The sequence below is a fragment of the Dioscorea cayenensis genome, chromosome 16, assembly GCF_009730915.1.
Source record: "Dioscorea cayenensis subsp. rotundata cultivar TDr96_F1 chromosome 16, TDr96_F1_v2_PseudoChromosome.rev07_lg8_w22 25.fasta, whole genome shotgun sequence".
Lineage (NCBI taxonomy): Eukaryota > Viridiplantae > Streptophyta > Magnoliopsida > Dioscoreales > Dioscoreaceae > Dioscorea > Dioscorea cayenensis.
The window spans coordinates 20,346,174-20,369,734 of record NC_052486.1 but is presented as its reverse complement, the minus strand read 5'-3'; the positions used below and the strand labels follow the sequence as shown (position 1 = coordinate 20,369,734).

At 33.0% G+C, this 23,561-nt stretch overlaps 4 protein-coding genes across 5 annotated transcripts; 3 read left to right on the top strand and 1 right to left on the bottom strand.

Moving 5' to 3' along the window:
• The first annotated feature begins 205 nt into the window (after positions 1 to 205).
• Positions 206 to 4,114, top strand: LOC120278722 (E3 ubiquitin ligase BIG BROTHER-related-like). 2 transcript variants are annotated; one of them, XM_039285451.1, is made up of 8 exons: positions 206 to 324; positions 616 to 743; positions 1,009 to 1,186; positions 1,660 to 1,724; positions 1,829 to 1,873; positions 2,898 to 3,022; positions 3,288 to 3,396; positions 3,876 to 4,114. In XM_039285451.1, exons 1-8 carry the CDS (start codon positions 291 to 293, stop codon positions 3,912 to 3,914), a joined length of 723 nt encoding a protein of 240 aa, XP_039141385.1. In that variant the 5' UTR covers positions 206 to 290; the 3' UTR covers positions 3,915 to 4,114. The 2 variants fall into 2 exon arrangements, with proteins under 2 accessions (XP_039141385.1, XP_039141386.1); XM_039285452.1 differs by lacking the exon at positions 206 to 324 and adding an exon at positions 339 to 456.
• Positions 4,115 to 5,702: 1,588 nt separating this feature from the next.
• Positions 5,703 to 8,242, top strand: LOC120279617 (F-box protein PP2-A13-like). The gene is made up of 3 exons (XM_039286540.1): positions 5,703 to 6,256; positions 6,924 to 7,042; positions 7,575 to 8,242. The coding sequence occupies exons 1-3, from the start codon at positions 5,933 to 5,935 to the stop codon at positions 8,002 to 8,004; spliced, it is 873 nt and encodes a 290-aa protein (XP_039142474.1). The 5' UTR covers positions 5,703 to 5,932; the 3' UTR covers positions 8,005 to 8,242.
• Positions 8,243 to 10,600: 2,358 nt separating this feature from the next.
• On the top strand, positions 10,601 to 14,922 carry LOC120278612 (F-box protein At4g00755-like; the record flags this gene model as incomplete). Its single annotated transcript, XM_039285354.1, is given in 6 exon segments — positions 10,601 to 10,727; positions 13,231 to 13,321; positions 13,323 to 13,648; positions 13,731 to 13,879; positions 14,262 to 14,380; positions 14,457 to 14,922. Coding segments are annotated over 6 exon segments (1,116 nt in total), but the record flags the coding sequence as incomplete, so codon positions are not given.
• Positions 14,923 to 16,121: 1,199 nt separating this feature from the next.
• On the bottom strand, positions 16,122 to 20,366 carry LOC120278900 (hsp70-Hsp90 organizing protein-like). The gene is given in 10 exon segments (XM_039285646.1): positions 16,122 to 16,423; positions 16,542 to 16,601; positions 16,689 to 16,730; positions 16,732 to 16,756; positions 16,846 to 17,033; positions 17,036 to 17,071; positions 17,484 to 17,569; positions 18,461 to 18,749; positions 19,351 to 19,698; positions 19,700 to 20,366. Coding segments are annotated over 10 exon segments (1,737 nt in total). The 5' UTR covers positions 20,249 to 20,366; the 3' UTR covers positions 16,122 to 16,309.
• Positions 20,367 to 23,561: the final 3,195 nt, after the last annotated feature.

Sequence of the window (23,561 nt, the reverse complement as noted above, 5' to 3'; positions counted from 1 at the left end):
TAATAAATGTGATTTATTCGACTTTTCAAAATATATATATATATATATATATATATATATATATAAAAGATGAACAACACCATTTTCAAATATTCGTCACGGCTGGAACTTATTTTAACTTATTGAAATAATAAAATAAGATAGATTAAATGGGTACATTACAAATAATACATGTATCAATTAGAGTATTATATCTATTAAATTCCATAAAATTTACATCACGTGCCTCGCACGTGCGTTCTAGTATACCCATTTTTTGAGTACCAAAATTTCGATGTTAGAGAAGAGAAATGACCGACCAAACTTCTCCATCGTGTGGTTCTGGTGAGTTTTTCTTAGGTTTTTCGGTTTTCTTTGTTTGTTGCTTTTTTTTTCATGAAAATTAACGAAAATTTCAGCTTGGATTTGGCTTTTTCTCGTCACTGATTGATAGTGAATTTTCTTGGGGTTTACTTGGTACAATTCTTGATGAATGTGATGCATGTATGCTATAAATGATTGTGTGGGCTGTTGTTTGAGATGTTTTTGTGGGATTCTTCATAGTTTCTGTGAATTCTGTGAGCTTTTTTGTTTTTCTTGAAATCTATTCTGTTTTTTTTTTTTTTTATCCTTCAGTGATTATGGGATTGATCATGGAAACCAAGGGGAAGGAGCAGTTTGTGGATGTCCATTATGTCAATACTGCTGTTCCTTGTGTTGTGGAGGAGTATTATGTGGGTTTTCCAGATTCTCATGAAGATCAGGTTTGCTCCAAAATTCAATTTTGGTGCTGTTTTGAGTATATAGTGGATAGCAGAGGAAAGTAAATGAACAACAAGAATTTGAGTGTTTGTATGAAGAAATTTTATTGATAGAATTGTAGCCTTTGTTTTTTGCTACTGTGGTGAACTTATAGCCATACCTTTGATTTTTACTACTGTGGTGAACTTATGGCCATGTGTTAGAGAAGTTAAAGTTTGAATTGAAGTAGATGGATGCTTTTGTGATCTTTGTAACTACAATGCGCAGGAAAGTGTGTACCAAACAGCTAGAGCTTCTTCCAGTGCTGGTTCTAGATCAGATTTTGTTAGGGATCAAAGTACGAATCGTGGAAATTCATTGAGAACTGCAAGTGTTGTTCGGTCACAGCTAACCATAGATGAGGCTTTAGCGAGAGAATTGCAAGAGCTAGAAGTTGCAGAAGTTGGTAAGATGATACCCTGCTTGATGATTGGAGTTTGTTTTCCTTAATTAACATGACTTTTTATGAAAAACTTGGATAAACCACATTTATTTCAATAGAAAGTATCAAACTCAATGCAGATCATAAAAGATAATTGGGGACTGTAAAAAAATGTACGGCCAAAAAACAAAGGAGGATGGACTACTCCGAGAAATCAAGATCAGACTTGTTTATTGATTTGCACCTTGCTTGGCTTATGCTCTTTTGATGATTTTTATTGTCAGTTTGGTCATTTAGTTAATGAAATATGAGTTTTGCCAGTGGCAGTGTATTACAGATATGTTTTGAAAGTTTTGGCATCAAATAAAGTTGAATGATGGAAATTGAAAGTAATTGGTGCTGTAATGCCATATGCTAAGTTTTATTGTTGTTTTGATGACAACCATGTATTTGTTTCTTGATGGCTAATGCATCTTCTTTTGTGGATATTGTTCTAGATATAACCTCCAAAAGTTCTACCAAATCGAGTGGTGGACAATATACCTCAAACACATCAGATCAGGTGCATGCAAGATGGAACTTGTTTGGCTTTCCTTTCTTGATATATGGTATAAACTCTCTTGTTCTGCTAATCTGAAATATTATACTTTAACTGCGGATACAAAGGTTGTGAGACAAGATGATGTTGACCCAGACAATATGACTTATGAGGTGAGTTTGTACAAAGTTGCAGATTATTACACTTATATGGGGAATTCTCAACTGAGTAAAGTCATAATCTATAATTTAAAATCATCATAGTTTGCATTATACTTCTGATAAATTTAAACTGCCATCTTATATATATATATATATATATGCTCTGATAATCCCATGCATTGTGATATTTCATATCAATGAAATCTATAAGAATAAATTATGTGTCTAGAAGAAATATAAATTCTTTATTTATTTATTTGCAGTTTCAGTACTTGCAAAGGATCTTTTAACTTCTGATTTATGATCAATTCTTGTCAACTACCTCTACATCATATGGTATCTCACCTTTATGGAGGGCCTATAGTTGTCAAGAAACTTTGCTGGTTCAACAAGGTTTTGAAATTTAATGCAGTATCAGTATTATGCGGCCGTCTTATGGCAATAAGCATCATCTCTTTATATCCAATCACATTTCTTGCTATAGAACAAGAAACTTTACAATTCCTTATTTTTTATTTTTTTTTAACTATTGACCAGAAATAAATTGCACATGCTGCTGGAATCCAAATAGGAGTATCAAACCAATTTTATCCTAGCAAACAAACATATCATAGGGGCTGAGACAACAAAATTAAGTTATAGGAAAATGAAATCTGTGGAGGTACTTATGAACAAATTTACCACATTGATCCTGGAAGCTCTAATATCATCTGTGTCATGGAGAAATAATTACAAAGTTATTTGTGATTCTTCATCATCTTAGCAGATTTTCAAGCTGCACTTATGCATACAGATGAATGCATCTAGAGTAATGTCCTTGGTCATATATACTTCTATTTTTTTCCACTAAATATTTGTGGAAATTAACTAAACAAAGACATCAGGCAAATATATTGCATTATCTTGGCTCTTAGAAATGAATTTGTATCTTCCATCGATTGTTTAATTTCTAAATTAATAGTTTTACTCAACTGTTTTTACAAATTTTCTTCTTTAATGGGTCATTGGCCTCTTCACGCATCCATTTCCATATCAGGAATTGCAATCGCTTGGTGAAGCCATAGGTGCTGAAACCAAAGGACTGTCTGATGAGCTGATATCATTCTTGCCGACTTCTACTTACAAAACTGGACTCTTCTCACGGAAAAACAAAGAAGATAAGTATGTCTTATGTGAGCTTCCTCTCTTATTTTGATAGTTCTCCAAGTCCAAATAATAATATATAAATAAATAAATAAATAGATCTATCCCATTTTGTTTGCTAATTGTAAATTTGAAGTCTGAACCAAGAAGTATGTAAACCTGGCTAGCCAGAAAGCTCAAAGTGTCGTTTAGATGTGCTAATGAAAGTACAATTTATATAATTTATTTAGGGAAGCTCATACCATGCCTACCGCAGACAATTCACTGTTAATATTTATTGCAGATGTGTGATATGTCATGATTCCTACAAGAACAGGGTTAAATTGATTCATCTGCCCTGCCAGCATTATTTCCATTCCAAGTGTGTTGCCCATTGGTTAAAGATCAATAAGGTACACAGTTTTTATAATTTTCAGTTTCAACTTCCCATGTGTATACTGTGAGCAATACACAGCAGAGTTTTCCAAGCTGAGTCAAGATTTTAAATTTATAGGAGTTGTTAGGAGTGGACTCTCAAACCAAAAATATTAGTTCTCAAACATTGCAATGGAACTTTTCTGCTTCAAGAGTTGAATTCTGCAATTTGTTGCTGCTCCTTTATGCTACATCTTATATATATTATGCAATTTGCTTGGAACTTTTGTTATAGACTTAAAAGTGATAAACAAAATCGTCTTTTCTTTGAATATTTGCATTCTTGATCTTCTGTATTATGGATTGTGATCGTAGCCATTATCATAACAAGCATGTGTAATTACATCTACATGCTCTTTTTTCCTATCAAATGTCCATCTGTTATCGATAACTTTAGGATCAGTTCAATTTTTCATGTTTTAATTTGCAATTTTCATGCTATATCTGAATGAATCAGGCATGCCCGATATGTAAAGAGGAAGTATTCGGTTCTTAGCAAATGACAAGCCAAGCTTCGATAGAGTTTGAGAAATCGAAAGATGTACAACAATCCAAATATCTGCCACAAACTTCACTTCTTTGTAAGATATGCCCAGTTTTCCAAAGTTCTGAACATTTTGCCATCATGTTGTTTCTTGACATTTTGTTAACATTATCGATGAATAATTTGAATCCAGAGAAGCATGTTCACATTCACATACTGATAACTTCCTAGGCTTCACACTTGCCATAATGCACTTTTGAAAACTTAAATTCAACTCTTATTTCATTAGCAGATGTAGTCGGATTACCGATCTTTTTTTATTCCTATAGGAATCAATCTATTACATAAATCATTCTTTATAAGATGCTCTTTCTATTATTATCGATATCATTATCGTAAAGCATTTAATCAAGTGCAACTTGTTCTTGATTGTCAAGCATATATATCTTCTCTGTTGGTTCTCTCATTTTAACTTTTTTCGGTTCTTTATCGATGAACTGAATATGATTCAATTTGTTCTTGTTTATCTATGTATATATATATATATATATCTTTGTAATTTCTAGCAAGAGGTTTGCTCTATTAGTAAACTGAAGTGTTTCATTATCATGAGATAAATAGTGAACATTTTGAGACATTTTGTTATTTTTTTTTAATTTCATTTTTGACTTTGTTGAAAATTAGTTTAATTGTGATGAAAATATATGAACAATTATTAATTAGTAAATTCTTGATAATCAACAATTATTGGAGTATATCTGGGGGAATTTTGTTACATGAAAAATTAATTAAAATATTATATGACTTTAAAATTTTTTTATACTAATAAATTAATTCATTGGTTATTATTATATTGATTGGATCATAATTAAACCACTTGTCAACATTGTCATTAAAATATTTATATGGTCCATGTCAAAATAATTATTATCATTAACTATTTGAGATCAATCCAAACTAATGTATTATTCTCCAACTGTAAAGTGAAAAAGGACAACATATGAAAACTTTATCAATAATGGCATGATTAACTTAGCTCTAAATTATTTAAATATTTTTTTATAAAGTATAAAAAAAAAATCAATAAATTGACTGATGCATTTATAAACCTTTGCTTTTAATTAAGTCAACACAGATTATGAACATCATTATCATTAAATCTCAAATAAAGAGCTAAAATAATGATTTAATACAAAAGGAGATATATCTCCCCATTTTTCTATTAACAATAATTTTTCATCCACTAAATTAAACATTTCTAAAAATTCCACTTTATGAAAAATTCAAAATGTATGTTAATATTTCACAGATAAAAAATATATATATATATATATGTGTGTGTGTCAGGCTGTCATCCTTCTTAGGGTATTTTAGTCATTTTATATTTGATTTGTAGTACCTTGGGAACAAAGACACTGTGTGTCAACTTCACGTGCCGCAATTGGGGGTATTTCCGGAATAAAAGAATTTAGACTTTTCAAATTTATTGATTGCCCCTTGGTCAAATGTTTTTTTTCATAACATACAAAAGGTCTTTATTTTTTTTAAAAAAAAAAATATATATATATATATACTGAATTTTTTAAAATAATATATAATTTTTAATTTTATTAATATGTAAATAGGTGACTAATCAGAGACATAGAAATAAAAATCTAAAATAAATAAATAAATAAACTGAAACTTCTAATTATCAGGGGCTGTTAGTAAATTTTACAAGGTGAGGTTTGAAACGTAATTTGGGATTTTTTGAGGGGGTAATACGTAAAAATTCATCCTCATGAATGTCCACCAAAATTATGCGCATTTCCACTGTGTCTCGGAATACGCTTATCCCTTTCCTTTCCCTTTCCCTAAAAATCATCGCTTTTTTTATCGCTAAATCGAGCAATTTGCGCTTTGATTCCATCTCCGATCACTTTATCCACTCCGATTCAGTAGGAAAAATGCCGACTTGGGCGGAATCGATGAGGTAATTGCCTGAATTGGAGGAGTTTTTCAGTTCTAGGGTTAGGGTTTTGTGGGGAGTGATGGGATCTGGAGGTTCGAGCATGGTTGGGCCAGAGGGGGATGGAAGGGCACGACAAAGGGGGTTGGCGGATATGCCGGAGAGCTGTGTTGCGGCTGTGATGCTGCTGCTTGACCCGCCGGAGATTTGTGGTCTTGCGAGGCTTGGGAGGTCGTTTAGGGCTGCAGCTGATGCTGATTTCGTTTGGGAAGCGAAGCTCCCTGCGAATTATCTTTACTTGATGGAGGTGGCGGCGGAGGAGGGGAAGTGTTCTTGGGGTGGGATGAGTAAGAAGGAGATCTATGCAAGGCTTTCACGACCTATTCCTTTTGATGGAGGAACCAAGGTATAGATTTATTTTATTTTATTTTTTTTTGAGAAATATTTGGAAAGGTGTGATTTTTTTTATTTTTTATTTTTGGTTTGAATTTGTTTTTTCTGATTGATTTTGTGCAAGCATTGAAATTGGATTGTGAGTGGTTTTGTCGTGAAGTTTGTCAATTTAATGAAGGGTTTGGAATGAGGTTTTGTCGTGATGTTTTAGTTGAGGTTTTGTTGCTTTTTTTGTTAAAATGTTTGGAAAAATTGAGATGTTTGTGATGTTTGATGGCTGGAATATTTTGGTTTTTGTGGTCGGTTCAGTGTGCAAGCATTGGAATTCAGTTATTTGTAGCGATATTGTATTGAAGTTTGTCAGTTTTATGAAGACTTGGAATGGGGATCTTTTTATTGTTTTTGGTTAATTCAGAGATGAATGAAATTGTTTTGATGTGTTTTTAGGGATTTGAGTTTGATTTCTTGGTTCAAGAAGTAATGAAATTTATAATAATTAATATTGAGGAAGTGAAGTGAACAATGGGACTTGTTTGGAACTTGGATGGTTATTGATGGCTTCTGGAAACCATTTGTTTGAAAAAGAATAGTGTGGTTTGTCATTTATCTTTAACTTGCAAATGTTATTCTTTGATTATTAAATTGGTTCTGAGGTTATATGTTTATGTTGTTGTCTCCAGGAATTTTGGTTAGAGAAGTGTAAAGGCAATGTTTGCATGTTAATATCCTCAAAGGCATTGTCTATTACAGGGATCAACGACAGAAGATACTGGAATTACATTCCTACAGAGGAGTCCAGGTATTGCGGCAATTTGATTTGATATTGATACATCACATGGTCTCATTTTCATTTTCATCTTCAAAATTTAGCAAATCGTATTATTGTAATTTGAGTTAGGTGTTCTTGTTCTTGGCCTATATTAGGAAGCATGATGTTTAAGTTCTATCTGTTCTTCAGTACTAGTTGTGTGTTATGCTCTTTTAGTTTGTCATAGACAACTTCCTTTCTGATGTTTCCAACTTAAGTTTTAGTTTGGAACTCTTTTAGTTTTCTCGCAAACTAGACTTTCCAAGTCTAGTTGATCTATATTATAATCTTGGGATGTCATTCTGCACAACTCGAGGAAAAACCAACAATTATTATTCATTTGGGAAGTCCAGTTTGTAAGAAGAGTATTAGCAAAAATTTTTACTTCACTCCTGCATATATGTTGTTCGGATTATGTTTTTTTCCTGCATGATAAGAACTCGATAATCCAATGGTTTTACTTTCAATTTCGTATAAAAAAACAAGCAATAGAACAATATGCATAATGCTCCTCTCCGTGTAGATTTCACATGGTCGGCTACCTTCAGCAAATCTGGTGGTTTGAAGTGGGTGGTGGAATTGAGTTTCAGTTTCCTGTGGGCACATACAGCATTTACTTCCGCCTTCATCTAGGTCGGCCATACAAGCGACTCGGCCGGCGAAGCTACAGCCCTGAACACATTCATGGCTGGGATATAAAACCGGTGCGCTTTCAGCTCTCGACAGCAGACGGCCAGCAGGCAGTATCAAAATGCTTCATCGATGGACCGGGCGGCTGGGTTCATTACCATGGAGGTGACTTCGTGGTCGAGGACTCGAATACAACGACAAACTTGAAGTTCTCCATGGCGCAAATCGATTGCACTCATACTAAAGGTGGTCTTTGTGTTGATTGTGTATTGATATGTCCGAAAGGATTTAGGGTTGACAAGTTATTTCCGTTGCATACATAAACTTTGTAAATTAATCGATGTCACAAAATTAACAGAATTTGCACAATGCCAAGATAGTTTGCTTTGTAGGTAGTTGGTTTGTGAAAGAATTCATACATCTTTTCGGAAAAAAGAGGAGGTACTTGTGAATTAATTGTTAGGTTTGTTCTGCATTGAGTTTTTGAGCTTGTATGTACATGTTTGTGTTCTTGTTTTGGAATTTTGTGTATATACCCTTATAAAACTAACTATTTGCATATATCATCCCAGGAAAATACTTAAAATGCATGATACCTTATGAGCATCTTTCCTGGAAAAGGTGGTTATTTGCAAATGTATGTATGTACCTTTATGGTAAAAATTAATTGATTTTATTTTATTTTATTTTTTCTGAAATAGCATTTTATCATTATGTTTTTACTGTATTGTGGAAAGAACATTGGAGTGAAATAGGATGGTAAAATGGTTATTTTTTATTTTTATTTTCAATTTTTTTTTGTGCAAGATATACCAATCAACAAGGCACTCACAAAAGGTCCCTTTATCATGTGCAGTTGAAAATGGTTAATATTAATTTTTTTTGTATTGATTCATTAAATAAAATAACATTTTTTACATGTGAAATGAAAAGACTAATAGGTTAAATTTGGCTTTTTTTTAATATTGTATTTTTTTTAAATTATATATCAAAATGTTTATTTTTTAAATTAATTATGAAAATACATAAAAGGTACCTGCATGGTACTTGCATTATTTTTTTTGCACATGCGTTATTTTTAATTTTTTTAAATTTTATAATAGTTGTTTTATATGATATTTTACATTTACAACCTTATAATTTTTTTAAATTAATTTTTTTCACAATTCTATTTAAATTTTACAATAGTTTTTTTATGTAGTATTTTACATTTTAGTCTTTATAATTTTTTTAAATTAAAATTTTTTCTCACAACTCTATTTAAAATTTACAATGGGTTTTTAATATATATTTTACATTTAAATCCTTATATTTTTTAAATTTAAATTTTTCTAATTATATCATTTTCAATAAAAAAAAAAGCACATATCATACTCTAAACGGATGAAAAGGATAACATATATTATAAAAAGATTACAACAATCACATATTATGAACAACTACTTGGACCAGGTGCATTGGGACAATTCCGACGACTATGACTTTCGTTTTAACATAAAGCTTCCGCTAACCGACTTCTCTTATATCCAATTCTTGTGGATTTGGGACATCCATTTCATTACGTAATCTTTTTATAACATATGTTATCCTTTTCATCCGTTTAGAGTATGATATGTGCTTTTTTTTATTGAAAATGATATATGTTAAAAAAAATTAAATTTTAAAAATATATAAGGACTTAAACATAAAATATTATATTAAAAAATCATTGTAAATTTTAAATAGGGTCGTAAAAAAAAGTTTTAATTTAAAAAATTATAAGGACTAAAACGTAAAATATTTATATAAAAAGTAAAATTTACATAGAATTGTGAAAAAAAAAATTAATTTAAAAAATTTTATAAAGTTGTAAATGTAAAATATCTTATAAAAAACTATTATAAAATTAAAAAAAAATTAAAAATAACTCATGTAAAAAAACATACCATGCAAGTACCATGCATGGTACTTTTGTGTATTTTTGTAATTAATTTAAAAAATGAGCAATTGTGGTTTATCCACCTTTTCAAAAAAAAAATAAATAAATAAAAAATGAGCATTTTGGTATATAATTTAAAAAATATAATATTTAAAAAAAACCCATTAAATTTTGCCTTTTTTTTTTATACAAGTAAGATAATAAATAAAATAAATAAAACGGCAGAGGGAAAAAAAAATCCTTAAGATAACATTAAAAAAATAATAATCATGAAAGTATTATTTAAATAATTGAGCCACTGGAACGCAGTCTGAGGTGCATAGCATTTATAATCCAATCTATAAAGCAGCAAAAATAAAAAATAAAAAAATAAAAAAATAAATAATCAAATTAAATTGGGGTACATATAAAGATGCAATTCCCATGATAATATAAAAGATTCTTAGGGGTATATCTGAAAAACAAAAAAACACTTTTTAATTTTTTAATAAATTATATAACAATGATATTCTAGCACACGCCACTGCCTCCACTGCCACGTGTAGGTGGTTCAACACGTGGCATGACGAAACAAGTCCATCTGTAAACCGGTTACTGCCAGTTAAGAAGATTAAACGTAATTAACATCCATTAATTGTGATTAAATTTTCTATTAATTAAATCATGGGTCACTAATTATAATTAATAGACTAATAAATTAAAATTAATCCCTCGAAAGCGCCGAGCTCGTTGCCACGATTCACTTCCCTTCTCTGACTCTCTCTCTCTCTCTCTCTCTTTTCCTCTTCTTCTCTTTATCTCTAATGCTTGATTTCTCTCTGTTAGGGTTTGTCTTCCGTTCTATTGAACAAATTGGCTGTTAATTCGAGGTAAAAGCTGCTAATTTTGTTGTTTTTTCATGGATTTTAGTGGAAAAGATTCGAATTTTGGTTTTTTTTTGGGTTTTGGTTTGGAATTTTGATGGATTTGGGTGGATGTTTGGGGGATTAGGGCTCGGGTGATGGAGAACTGCTGGGATTTCGTGGAAATGGCTGGGTTCGGATACGTCGAGCAGCGTTTTCTTGCTGCTGAGTGACCCTGCGGATGTCGTCCGTGCTAGCGCTGTATCTAAATTCTGGCGTCGGTTTGGTGAGCATGATCTCTGCCTTCTTTTTTGTCTTTTTGGGATTAATTGATTGGGTTTCTTGATTTAGATTCGTTGTTGCTCTTTTATGGTTTGATGAGTTTGCTTTTTTTGTTTATGTAGTTGAAACATGTCTAGATTTGGTTTAGGTTTTTCATGATTGAATGTTTGTAAATGCTGATCATTTTTTGGTGTATAGTTTCTTGGATGAGTAATTGAGAAAAATTGGATTTTTCTTGTTGTTGATAAATGAGAATGAGAAATGTAGATTAGTTGGACCTCCGGTTTGGTGTGATTGTATTTTGGGGAAATATTGAGACCCTCTGTGGTCTTTGTGAAGGATGATCTGCTTTTTAGAGTTCTATTTGGCTATACTAGTTTCAATTATAGTGAAATTTGAAGGTGGGTGTTGTGGTGGAGTTTTATTTTCATTTTTTATGGTGTTATTTTTTTGTACATTTTTTTGTCAGTAGCCGGAAAGGATTTGGTTACATGCAAAACTGTCTTCTTGTTGGTTTGCTTATTTTTTTCTGATTTGTTTTTATGATTGTTTTAGCTAGTTCTAAACTACCAGTACAATGTTGCCATTTCGGACAAAGTCAAGACATTTTGTAAATGGAGCAAGTAATGAATGAACCAAACTACTATTAGATGAAGTGCACATGTGCTTGGTATGTCAAAATGTTGCCTTTTGAGAATGGGGATGAGCGAACTTCTTATTTTTTATTGATACATCTTGAACCCGATCTCTCTCTTGCCTTTCTGGTTTGCCTATAAGTGGATGATACAACTTTGCATTTTGAATTTCATCTTCTGACATAATAATGAGAAACTCTCAAGTTAATTTTGGTGATGCTAAGCTTTAGTGAGTGACCTCTTTATTATACTTTTATTGAATAGGAACTCTGTTTGCTCCCTTCTTTTATCTTCATATGAACTTCATTTCTAAAATTTTAAAAAAAAAAAAAGAAATTAGAAAGGTTGATATCCTTTATGTTGATTGAAGAATGCTTTTTTTCCCTTTTTGGGCTAGCCAATGAAGTCACTGTCATTGCCCCTTCATATATTGAGTAATTTGAAGTGATTTTGTTAGAATATCATCTGACCTTGTAATGTAATTTCTTGGCGTTTCTTCACCTAGTTATAGCTAGACTAGGTTACTTTATTGGCAAACATCATTGTAAGACTAGGGTTTGCTTGGTTGGAGGTAAATGGAGGTAAGGTAAGGTAAGAGTTTTTAAAAATCCATGTTTGGGAGGAGGGTTTTTGAGGGAGGTAAGGGTTTAGGGGATTAGATGGAGGTTTTAAAACCTCCATTTAACCCCTATTTCTCAACTCTCCAAAATGGTGGGTTGGAGAGGTTTTTGGGTGAACATATATTTTTTGTGGACCAAAATACCCCTTATATTTCTAACAAATTCTAGGGGTTTCTAAAACTCAAAATATACACCATTTATATTTTTTTTGGACCAAAACACCCTTTATATTTTTTGTGGACCAAAATACCCCTTATATTTTTTTGTTGACCAAAATACCCCTTATATTTTTTATGGGTTCAAAATGCCCCTTATAATTTTTTTGGGCCAAAATACCCCTCAATAATTTTTACTTTATCATAAGTTATTTATTTTATTTGCTTTAAAAAATATCAAGCATTTATTAGTTGGTAGTTAATATTGTCAAACTATATAGTAATATTAATTACTCTAGTAATAATATTAATTAATTAATTTTTCATTCTACAAAATGAAATTCTTATCATAATCAATGGGAGAGATTTATGTAAGTTTCATGTAATTTAGTAAATGAAATTATAACTTTGTTTTTTTCTCCTAAGGGTAATTTAGTAATATTACTATATAACCTTACCTCCAATTACCTTCCAAACCAAACACAACAATATTTCAAAACCTCTATTTACCTCACCTTTCCCCAAGCGAGGAAGGGATTTAAAACCTCATTTTTACCTTCCATTACTATTCTTTATCTTAATTTACAAAACCTTTCTTATACCTCCATCCAAGCAAAGCCTAATGTGTTTCTATGGTTTATGAAGTGACTACCTAATGAATCTAATTCATCCTAGAGAAACTATGTGCATAATGAAATTTGGAAGAACAACTTCTCAAATATCCGTTTCTATGGTTTCTGAGGTGACTACCTAATGAATTTAATTCATCCTAAAGAAACTATGTGCATAATGAAATTTGGAAGAACAACTTCTCAAATATCCAGACAGACCTAAAAGCTTACCATTGATGCTCGGAAGTTGAATTTTTCTCAAGTCATGGATCTACTGCCAAGGGTGTGTCTCTTGTGTTTGGTGGTTTTTTTGGACAGATTTTCTACTACCTATTATTGATATTTTTGTTGCAGAAGACCTTAGAAATTTTTAAACTGTGATTATGTGTTGATAGTTAGAGCATTATTTTTTTTTACCTGACTGTAGCTTGTTGAAGAATTTGCTATTATTTGTACAATAAAAATATTTTTTTTAATATGTTGCAGTGATTGGAAATGGTTTTTGCAAGAAAATATGTTTGACAATCTGCCCAGAGCTCGCCAATTTCACACATGTCATTGAAGTTGGTGCTTCAGTAGAAGCCAGGGGATGTAGGATCTAGCTCAGCTGTTGAATGGAAGAACTTGGAAAAGGAGCATAGGGTATATTCTTATCTAAGTCACCTCCTGGTTTCACCTGCAGTAAAAATGGCTTTACCCATCAAGGCAATTTGTGCCTCCAGCACTGACAACTATCCTGATGAGAGCATTGATAATACACTGCATGAAGGTGAACAAGTGGGCATGAGGCCTTCTTACTGGTCAAGCAAAGGAAAAGGAGATCCTTTGGTGCCGGAGACACTAACTTATAAACTCTCATCCAAGTTATGTGCTATTGATGAGATTAGGATAAGGCCGTTTAGAGGTAAGAGTGTAAGCACATTCTTTGTTTTTAAGTTCTGTCTTGTGACTTTTTTACCACAATATGCATTTTTTTTTTCCTTCAGCTTTCTTTCAGCCTGGTTTTCCAATATATTCAGCAAAGGCTGTGCGGTTTAGGATATGCTTTTCCAGACTTCCTCTAGAGGAAGGAACTGGTACTGCTGTGCATAATAACAACTGGGATTATGTTTCACCAGAATTTCCAATGGCACAGGTGAGATTGCAGTCACAGTTTTGATTTGTATGCCAATTTTGCCAACAATGCCTCATAAGAAATTTTAACATGTTTATTACTGTTTGTTTGATGTGAATAGTGAAGTAATTTTAATAATTAAATTTGGCTACTATATAATAAGTTTTTCTCCATCCATTTGGATGTTTCTTTGACAGCATTAATAATATTTTACATCACATGGTGATCTCTGAGGTGTCTTTAGTCTTTACATGAAGATTAATGTGTGCTTGATGTGATATAGTTTAAATCCTCGAGAAAATGTGTGCCTTTACATACCAGGAAATGTTGAATATTTGTGACCAATGAGTTGAATTGAGTTTTCTAATTCTAATTAACTCAATGTGATCCATTCTTGATCCAGGAAAATACCTTGCAAACCTTTAAGCTCCCGCGCCCTTTTGTTTGCATTGGTGGAGAATTGCAGGTTCAACTGTTAGGTAGAGTGCAGCTACAAGAGGAAGACAGCCTTTATTATATCTGGTGAGTTCTATCTATTTGGAAAAACAACCTTATGTGATATTAATCTTAATCCATCATTCTTTCGTACTTTCTTCAGTGTTTGCCATGTTCAAGTTGTCGGTCGTCTCCTTGGACCAGTCTTTGATGCGGAAATACCCGACACTATGGGGAATTTAGTTTTGAAGTACTTCCCGGATGCCAGGGGATGTAGCACACCGCCGGAAAGAGGGCCATCGGAAGAACCAAGTGAAAGTTCTAGTCCACACACTTATCTCCAGAGATTGGTGCAACTGGGAATTGGTGTTAGAGTGAACCATGTTAGCTTGGGTGATCTGCTGACAAACATACCCTTTGATGAGTTTGATGATGACATTGATTCAGATGGAACCATGAGTGACTGAAACTCTTGTTTTGTTTTGAGGAATTTTTTTTTTTTTACCTGGTTGTATGTAAGCCTTTGTGTAGATTTGGGCATGAAATTTGTATGCTTGGGCTTGTGGTGTTCCGGAAACAGTGGAATTTCTTCTTGCTGCATACTTAAGTAAATAAGCCTCTTCTTGTTTTTCTTTGTGTAATATATATTAGGTGATTCGGTTGTGATTGAAGACAGGACAAAGTAACGCATATATCCCAATTCAATAGGAAACTGATTATACAAGGTATACCCTAATTTTCAGAGTTTTAAAGTACTTGATTTTTTCAAACAATTGCAGGCAGCCATAGGCTTGAAGCACCAAAGTTATCCCTTATTAGAATATATAGAATATGAATTGATATGATATTAAAACATTTTATGTTGGATAGGATATGGATTGATATGATATTAAGACATTTTATGTTTGAAGTGAATTGAATAATGACAAAATATGATATAAATGATATGTAAATAGACAAAATAATCAGTTATATATATTTAAAATTTTTAGATTTTTTTCAATAATGATTTATTTATCGATATATTTTAAATTTTTAAAAAATAAATAATCTATAAATAATGTTCACATATTTATATATATATATATATATATTGTAATATCACCATTGACATAAAACTAGAATAACAAACTTATTAATGAAAAATAAATAGATCACATCAAAATTAATTTGAATAAAAATAAAATATGACAAGTACAAAATTAACTGGGAAAACCCATTAACCACCTTAAATGCTTAAAATTCTACTTAAAATAGTATCCTATCTAATTGTTGACTAGCTTGTACAAAACATTATGTTTAAAAGATCAAATAAAAAAAAATTACAATGAAATCCTAAATAAAGGAGAGAAACCAAATAATATGACAAAAAAATAAATTTATTTTTTTACCATATCTACATGTTTCTATCATGACTCCTCAATAAGATTTATTATCATATGACCCGCAGAATAAAAATGGATAAAACTATCTTATCCTATTGACACACCAAACAAAAAATAGTAGAAAAATATGATACTCTATCATATTTCTATCATTATTATCATATTCACTAAATGAACCCATATATTATTAAACAAAAAAAGAAACAAATCATGATAACTCTTTCTTTATAAAAAAGTGAGACACCTTTTTTTAAGCCGACTGAAAAATCAAACCTACATGGTTTTCAAATGCTTTAACCAGTAGCCTATTAACATGGTAGTTCTAGTGCTAGTCCACTATTTAAGAAAAACTGATAAATCAACAAAAAGAAAATATATCTTTGTTGGCAAAACTATGATTCAAGAACATCAAAAACAATTGTCTTGATAGTGCAACAGAAACATAACTGGAAACAATTAACTGAGAGCTTTATATCACCCATAAAGATGTCAAATGTTTCAAGTTCAGAACAAACCATTAAAACAAAGGAACTCCACCAAAAAAAGCAAGTAGTTCACAATAATTCATTCAGTTACAAAAAGGGTAAGGCATTGGAGAAATATATTTGCACTTTAAATTGGACCTTCAGTTTCATCTCATTTGGACTATCCCTGCACTAACTAGTTTCTGGATCTTGTGCATCACTTGTGGGTTCTTCAGATGATCTTGCGCTGCTTTAGGGTTCTCCTGGAAGTCGACCAGTACCTGCACAGAAACCGGCAACACATCAAGTACGGACCAATAAACTCATGTAGCAAGAACTATAGTTGGTATCTATACACAGGATGTTATAGCTTCTGGAAAATAATATAAAGACAAATACCTGTCGCATAATTGGATCAGATAGGATGTTTTGAATTTCTGGGTCCTGCATTGCCTTAGCCTACAATACCGACAGAATTAACAATCAATATTTTGAGGGACATCCAGTTCAAAAGAAGGGGATATGTAGAGATTAAAAGAGGCAAACCTGTCTTTCTTTCAATTCTTCAGGGCTTAGGTCACCTCTATTTAGTCCTGTTGATTTGCTCGATACACCTGTGAAAATGTGTTGTGAGATAAACTCAACAAGTTAAGCAAGAAATAAGGAAGCTTATTTTACTCTTCATATCAAACAGATCAATTACCGTCGGACACCATCAACCAGTTCCTGGTTGCTTGAGTCATGTTTCAACCCCTCCTGATAGGTCTCCAGGGCTTTGTCATATTCTTTCATGAAGAATTGAATTGCTCCTTTCCTGGTGTATCCCTTTGCAAAGGTAGGGTCCAGCTCAATGCACTTCTCTGCATCTTTCAGTCCTTCAGGTAAGGCACCCTAATTTTTGTGTAGCATGCAGCTCTGTTGCTGTATACCTGAATAACTCAAGGAAAAAGGGGAAAAAAAGCATATTCCACAGGCGTAGAAGTTATTATTAACCCTTGTAAACAATAAATGATGGCATTTCATAGAAAACTCAAACATTATTTGAACAAGAAATCGGGGAAAAAGAGATGATAAACCCCAGTGGATATCAATAGGTGCATGAACCCTAAAGAAAATTGCTATATTCAAATTCAAATGATTACTTTAAAACAGGTAAAAGCTAAAACCAACCATGTCAGTACAGAATTGAACAGACAGAAATCATACAGTGAGAAAACAGTAACAAGAAAACTGTCATTTCAAAAGATTTTGAAGATATTTAAAAAAAAAAAAGACTTAGTGAATTTGAAATTATGCATTAACAAAAAAGCTTAATTGGTCTAATATATGAAACGGACATACCCTTGCATCCTCAGGATTTCTCTTGAGAGCTTCTGTGTAATGTTTAACTGCTTCTGGATATTTTTGCTGCTTGAAGAATTCATTACCTGCAAATGAAAATTGGCACTTTAGATTGTGAAGACCAGAAATTATAAATTTAGAGAAACATGGAAAGGAGAACAAAATGTAAGCATGCAATCACAGCACCAGAAACAAGAATACACCTGAGAACCACCAATAAATACCCTGACAGGCTACAGCTTAAGTTAAACCAAACTTAGAGACTGTTTTTCATGGTAAACAAGAGCAGTTCCATGCTAGGCTTGATGGTTTCTTTTGCGGCCAGGAGCATAAATTACTTACTCTTGATGGTAAGGTGTAAAACACTTGTTTAACATTTACCTACAGAATATCAATTAGAAAGTTTTCACATCTACCTACAGAATATCAATTACAAAGTTCTCTCCCTTGGAGGCTTGCACAGGACTAACCTAATCGTAGGCAGACTCAGAACACAGCAGGATACTATTAGATGAACAAGGATAGCAATTTGCATGGGACCATCTTTCATAAAAATGATAATTCCTCAACATAGGCAACCTTCAACTCAGAAGGACTAGAAACAAATAATCATAGAAAGCACCCCAAAAAGCATCATTCTCAGTTTCTCTAGTCACTGCTAAAACATTGATCACACCTATCTAATCATGCAAATGCAGAAGGTTTTGATAGATTTAAAAGGATTTCCTCAAATTTTCTAGAGAATCTCAACATGTTGAAAGGTCCAGAAGGTCTAAGAAGCACAATAATGGGGAATGCATATTGAAACACGCAGTTCACAAGCCCTAGCCTGGTGAGCATGAGTGGAAGCACATAAATAAATGAAACTCAATATATTAGGACCCTCACAAGAAATTATTTATCAATCACATAATTTAACACAAAGCGGAAGAAAAAATCAATATTGAAACTAACACTGGTGACACGTAAAATATTACCTTTCTCACGCTCCTCATCAGCTATATTTGGATCATAATACTCTAGTTGCTCCAGTTCCTTTTTCGCCCTCTCTGCCTCATTCAGCTTCTTCAGAGTATCAGGGTTGCGATGTTCAGTCAAAGCCTTCTGGAAAGTCTCAATAGCAGTGTCATAGTCCATGGAACATTTTGCAAGCTTAACAAAGGCAGTCCCTTTCCTGGTCAATGCCCTTGCAATCATCTTAAAATCAGAACGAAGTTCTCTTCCGCGTTCGACAGCCTTGTCACAGTCCTTTATGCAGTCTTCGTACTGCAAATGAAAGTTTAGGCTATATCACCGACACATACCAGAACTAAATCTTCAAAACATAATTCCAAACGGAAAGACATACATCTCAGTCACAAGCAACAAAACTTATGAAGTTGACAGCATTGATTCATATGTCATACTCACACTCTAAAGTGAAAATTATATTAACATAGCAAATACGGGAGGTTTTAAAGCATTGGGACATGAAATCCTCAATTCATAATTTTTACAGTAACCCTTGATCCTATCAATTTAATCAAGTTCACCAAATGTAATGCCACAAATAAAAGTTCTATTCATACACATTTAACAGTGACAAGGACTGCCATTTATTACAGTAGCTAGTCTAGCGAACAATGTGACCTATAACACAACAAGACAGACTCAGCTATAGTTAAATTTACTCACGAATATTTTCCAGACAATTACTGAACAGAAAAATACCCATTTGGCTGCCAAAAAAGAAAAAAAAACTTCCCATCTCAATGTATCAGCATAAAAAGATCAAGTTTTTAGTAGGATAATCGCATATCAAATATCTGCCTTTAAAAACACGATAGGCAATGAGGTCTAATAAACAACAGGCAAGCAAGGTAATTACCTTTCCCATCTCCATATAAACAGCAGCCCTATTGGTCAGGAACGAGATGTCCTCGTCATCAAGCTCCAATGCCCTACTGTAATGCTGGATTGCCGTCTCAAAATCCTTCTTTTTATAAGCAGCATTGCCCGCTTCTTTCTCCTTCTGTGCTGCTGCTTTCCTCTCCTTCTTCTCCTTTTCCTCATCCATGACATCCATAGACTCTGGCTCTGGCTCTGGCTCCGGTTCCTTCTTGGCGGATTCAGGCTGATCTCTCTTCGCAGCCGGCTCCGCCTCCGCCCCCGCGAATTCCCTCTCCATCTCATCCGTCGGAGCCCTCATCTTCACATTGAGGAGAACTCCCAAGAACCTGCATCATCCTCTGGTCACTCAGGTACAAGTTGATATTGTTAGGGTTCTTCTGCACATCCTGCAACATCTTCAGAAAATCAGGCTGCTGGAGATAGCTCCTCGTCGCCGGATCAGCAGCAAGCTTCGCCCAAAGATCTGGCCCAGAGAAAATATTCCCAAACGGCGACGACCCCGGAGGCGGAGCACGGGATCGCGCAGCCGAGGCCTCAGCATCAGCAAGCCCAGACTTCAGAGCTTCATTATTCGGATCAAGCTCCAAACCCTTCTTATACGCAGCGATGGCGTCGTTGAAGGATCCAAGCCCTAGATGAGCGGCGCCAAGGCGGCTGTACCCCTTAGACCAGTCATGCTTCAGCTCCACGGTCTTCTTCGCGTCGGAAAGAGCATCGGCGAAGCGGCCAAGAGAAGCATAGGCAGCGGAGCGATTGGAGAAGAGTACATGGTTGGTGGGGGAGAGCTCGATGGCGGTGGTGAAGTGGCCTATGGCCTCATCGAATCGGCCGGCGGAGAACGCCGCGTTGCCCTTGGCCTTCGCCTCGTCGGCCATGGATCTCGAAACCCTACTGAGCTCTGTTATCGCAGACCTAAATTGATAGAATTTTGGATTTGGGAAGAGAAAGAGATGGGTTTTAAAAGTGCGTGCGCGAGAGTTCCAGGAATTTGGTTCTCGAAGCTTCGGGAGAACCCTGGGCTTAGTGCATCAAGATTAGCAAACAGTATCACTGATTCGATCATTCAACTTTGTATAAAGATTGTTTTTATTTTTATTTTTTAAAATTTATTTTTTAAAAAAATATATATATATATACAATTAACAGTTGGTTTATCCATTTTTAAAATTAATAGTTAATTTTTAAAAATTATTAATATGAATAAATATTTATTTTTATATGAGAAAAGTGAAATTTAAATTTTAAAAATATTTAATTTGTATTAGTATTTAATTAAGATAATTTTTTTTATCTAAAATTATAAGAAATATTCTCTTAAACTCAAACGCAATGTTATCCTTTAATCGAAACACACCAAAAATCGAGGATATTAATTTTAAAAACTGTAAGTCAATTACAAAAACATGATAAATAAAAGAAGATAAATACAACTCCTACACAATTGAGTTTGATGTAGAAGCAGAGCATCCTAGTAATGGAATAATAGGCAACCTGATTAGCAGATCTCTTAACATACATGGGAATAGTAGCCTTAATTTGTCAATGATCATTTACTAGTAAACCTAAATAAATGGAGAATGATGACTTATCATTCATCATTTGAAAAACAACCTGAGCATCCGATTCCACCACTGTCTAAGACCAGGTTTTGCTTTTATCTAGCTCAAAAGCTTCTTAAACACTCAATGCTTCAACAATGAAGGGATCACTGATGCCTCGAACAGATTTATGACTTGTCACACCCTCCTCATCTCTTAACAACACATGTTAAGATCAATCTATGTCCAATCTAAACTCTAAAGATGACAAGTATGCTAGTTATTTGTAGCAAATTGCAACCCTAAAATCTCAATCACAATTTTTTTGAATTTATTAAATATTTTATTATGATGAACTTTTATTCTTGTTATGATCACATTTTGCATAGATAACTTTCAATTTTAGATCATTGTAATGACTTATAAACATTACATGATTAGATCAATACACAAAGAGTCATACAACCATATTCTTCAAGCTCTGATGTATTTTGTTACTATTACCAACAAGTGGCTTTTGAGGTAATTCGATGTTGACAAGGCATTCCTTATGGTGCACTCGATAAGATGCTATTTCATAAAACAACCTTCATGTTTGATAAGCATAAATCATCATCACTATATGTCTACGGCATGTGCAAATTTATCCATGGTCTTCCTCATGTACCCTCTCCTAAATGCAATAAGTTAAGACACTTTCTTTCTGATATTAATTTAATTATTTGTTGAGTGCCTCATATGTTTACCAACAAAAACATTAGCATGATGCATTATTTTTTTGGTCATGATTGTGACACCAAGGGGGAGCGATGGCCACCACCCCAGGGTTTTAGAAATATTAATATTATCTATATGTATATTATATATTATATATAGAAAGAGAAAAAATTCAATCTTTAAAAAAGAAGTCCCCCTTCCAAAGAAGTTCCCAGTATGTTTAATTTATGGATCCGCCACTAGGTGACAACATATTCAGGTATCTTGATGTTCACCTAGCATAAGTTTATTTTTGAATTTCATATCAATTTTTTTTTCTAATGACACATAGGAGTTATCTATACTATTATTCACAACGGAGTCAGTATCACTTCATGATGGTTTGTATATAACCAATGTCAAATTATATTAATAGGTTGTTAGGATACTTCAATATCTTAACATTAGTGGTTTTGATCTATCCTACTCTACTCATAAGCTTGCTAAGTTAATGTTGTTAATTCGAAAACATCACAAAATATACAAAACAATCGGATGCATGGGGGAAATTTCTTGATATCAACTAGACAATTTGATGAACACCTTAATTTAATTAAATTATTATAAAAATATCTAAATATTACCTCTAGATGTGCCAAATTTGTTCTTTGGATTGTCTTAAATCTTTTATTGTTGAACAAAGGTCCCACACCTCAAAATTCAAAGGAGAAAGAAATCAGGGAATAGAATTCTTATATCTAGGATTCGTGAGGAATCATATTTATATAAACTTCACCAAATATGTTAAACGTCATGAGCAACAAAAGCAACTTTTGTCTGTAAGTGTTTATAATTTTGATTAATTACTTGACTTCGATCAAAATTTAAACTTACACAAAATCCTAGCTTAATTTACAATTTTACTTCATCCAATGGGCTAGGATTTTGAAGTACTTCATCCTCTTTAACAAAATCCATGAATATATATATATATATATATAATTGGCTGAGGCCAAGGGGTGCTCTAGCACCCCCTTGACCCTCCTCCTTCCGCTTCTACTAACCACCCCTTGTGTCTCAGATGATTACTTTGACTGCCTCGTCTAATGTCTTCTAATCTCATCTACATAGGATATAGAATACTAACTTGTTTACTTTGAAGATAATGATTTCCTTTTTCATGATAACTCACAACTACTACTTGTTTAACTAACATAGCCACACTTCGAGATTCACCCCACCAAAGGGTAAATTAGGCCTAACTACTCTAGTAATAAACTAAACATCATAAGCATATCATGATTATGATATCTCAGGTCTAAGGTCTACTTATATGATCATAATCAATAATCCCAATTATTGGCAGTCAAAGTATAAACCTATGTAATTGGATTGTTATAATTCATGTTCAAATACGCCGATCCCATCGATGTATCTATGACATATGCTCATACTATCTCATAGTATTCAACTGGCACTCTTTCTTAAAATATATATCATACAAATCTTTACAAATCTTCAACACATAATTAAAGATTTTCTGATTTGCAAATTATTTAAGTACATAAGTACTAAACCTTTATAGTGCCATTCTTCTCATCCATAAGAAGTAGAAGACCTAACTTAACATACAATGACTATTAACAATTAATAAAATGCTAGCACAATATTTATAAGAACATCAAAATAAATACATATTATTAATAATAACAAGAATACATAATACAAAACTAAAATACCTTAATATAAGTATTCTCGTTGGCAGTCGAGGACATACTCCTAAAAAGTGTACCTCTTGTCTCTTAAACACATGTAAGTTAGTAAGCATATTCTTGCTATTTAAAGCATGCAATCATTCATGACTTGCTTCTTCAACCTAACACAAGTAATCTCACTTCAAATCTACTCAAATGTTGATCAGGTAAGTAAGGTTGATGATTACTATTTTGCCTTT

Bases quoted from the DNA above. Each gene is read 5' to 3' on its own strand.
- LOC120278722 (XM_039285451.1), top strand. From the start codon at position 291: ATGACCGACCAAACTTCTCCATCGTGTGGTTCTG. The intron at 1,187-1,659 runs GTAAGATGATAC...ATATTGTTCTAG, and splicing joins GCTAGAAGTTGCAGAAGTTG to ATATAACCTCCAAAAGTTCT. The intron at 3,397-3,875 runs GTACACAGTTTT...TGAATGAATCAG, and splicing joins ATTGGTTAAAGATCAATAAG to GCATGCCCGATATGTAAAGA.
- LOC120279617 (XM_039286540.1), top strand. From the start codon at position 5,933: ATGGGATCTGGAGGTTCGAGCATGGTTGGGCCAGAGGGGGATGGAAGG. The intron at 6,257-6,923 runs GTATAGATTTAT...TGTTGTCTCCAG, and splicing joins CTTTTGATGGAGGAACCAAG to GAATTTTGGTTAGAGAAGTG. The intron at 7,043-7,574 runs GTATTGCGGCAA...CTCTCCGTGTAG, and splicing joins ATTCCTACAGAGGAGTCCAG to ATTTCACATGGTCGGCTACC.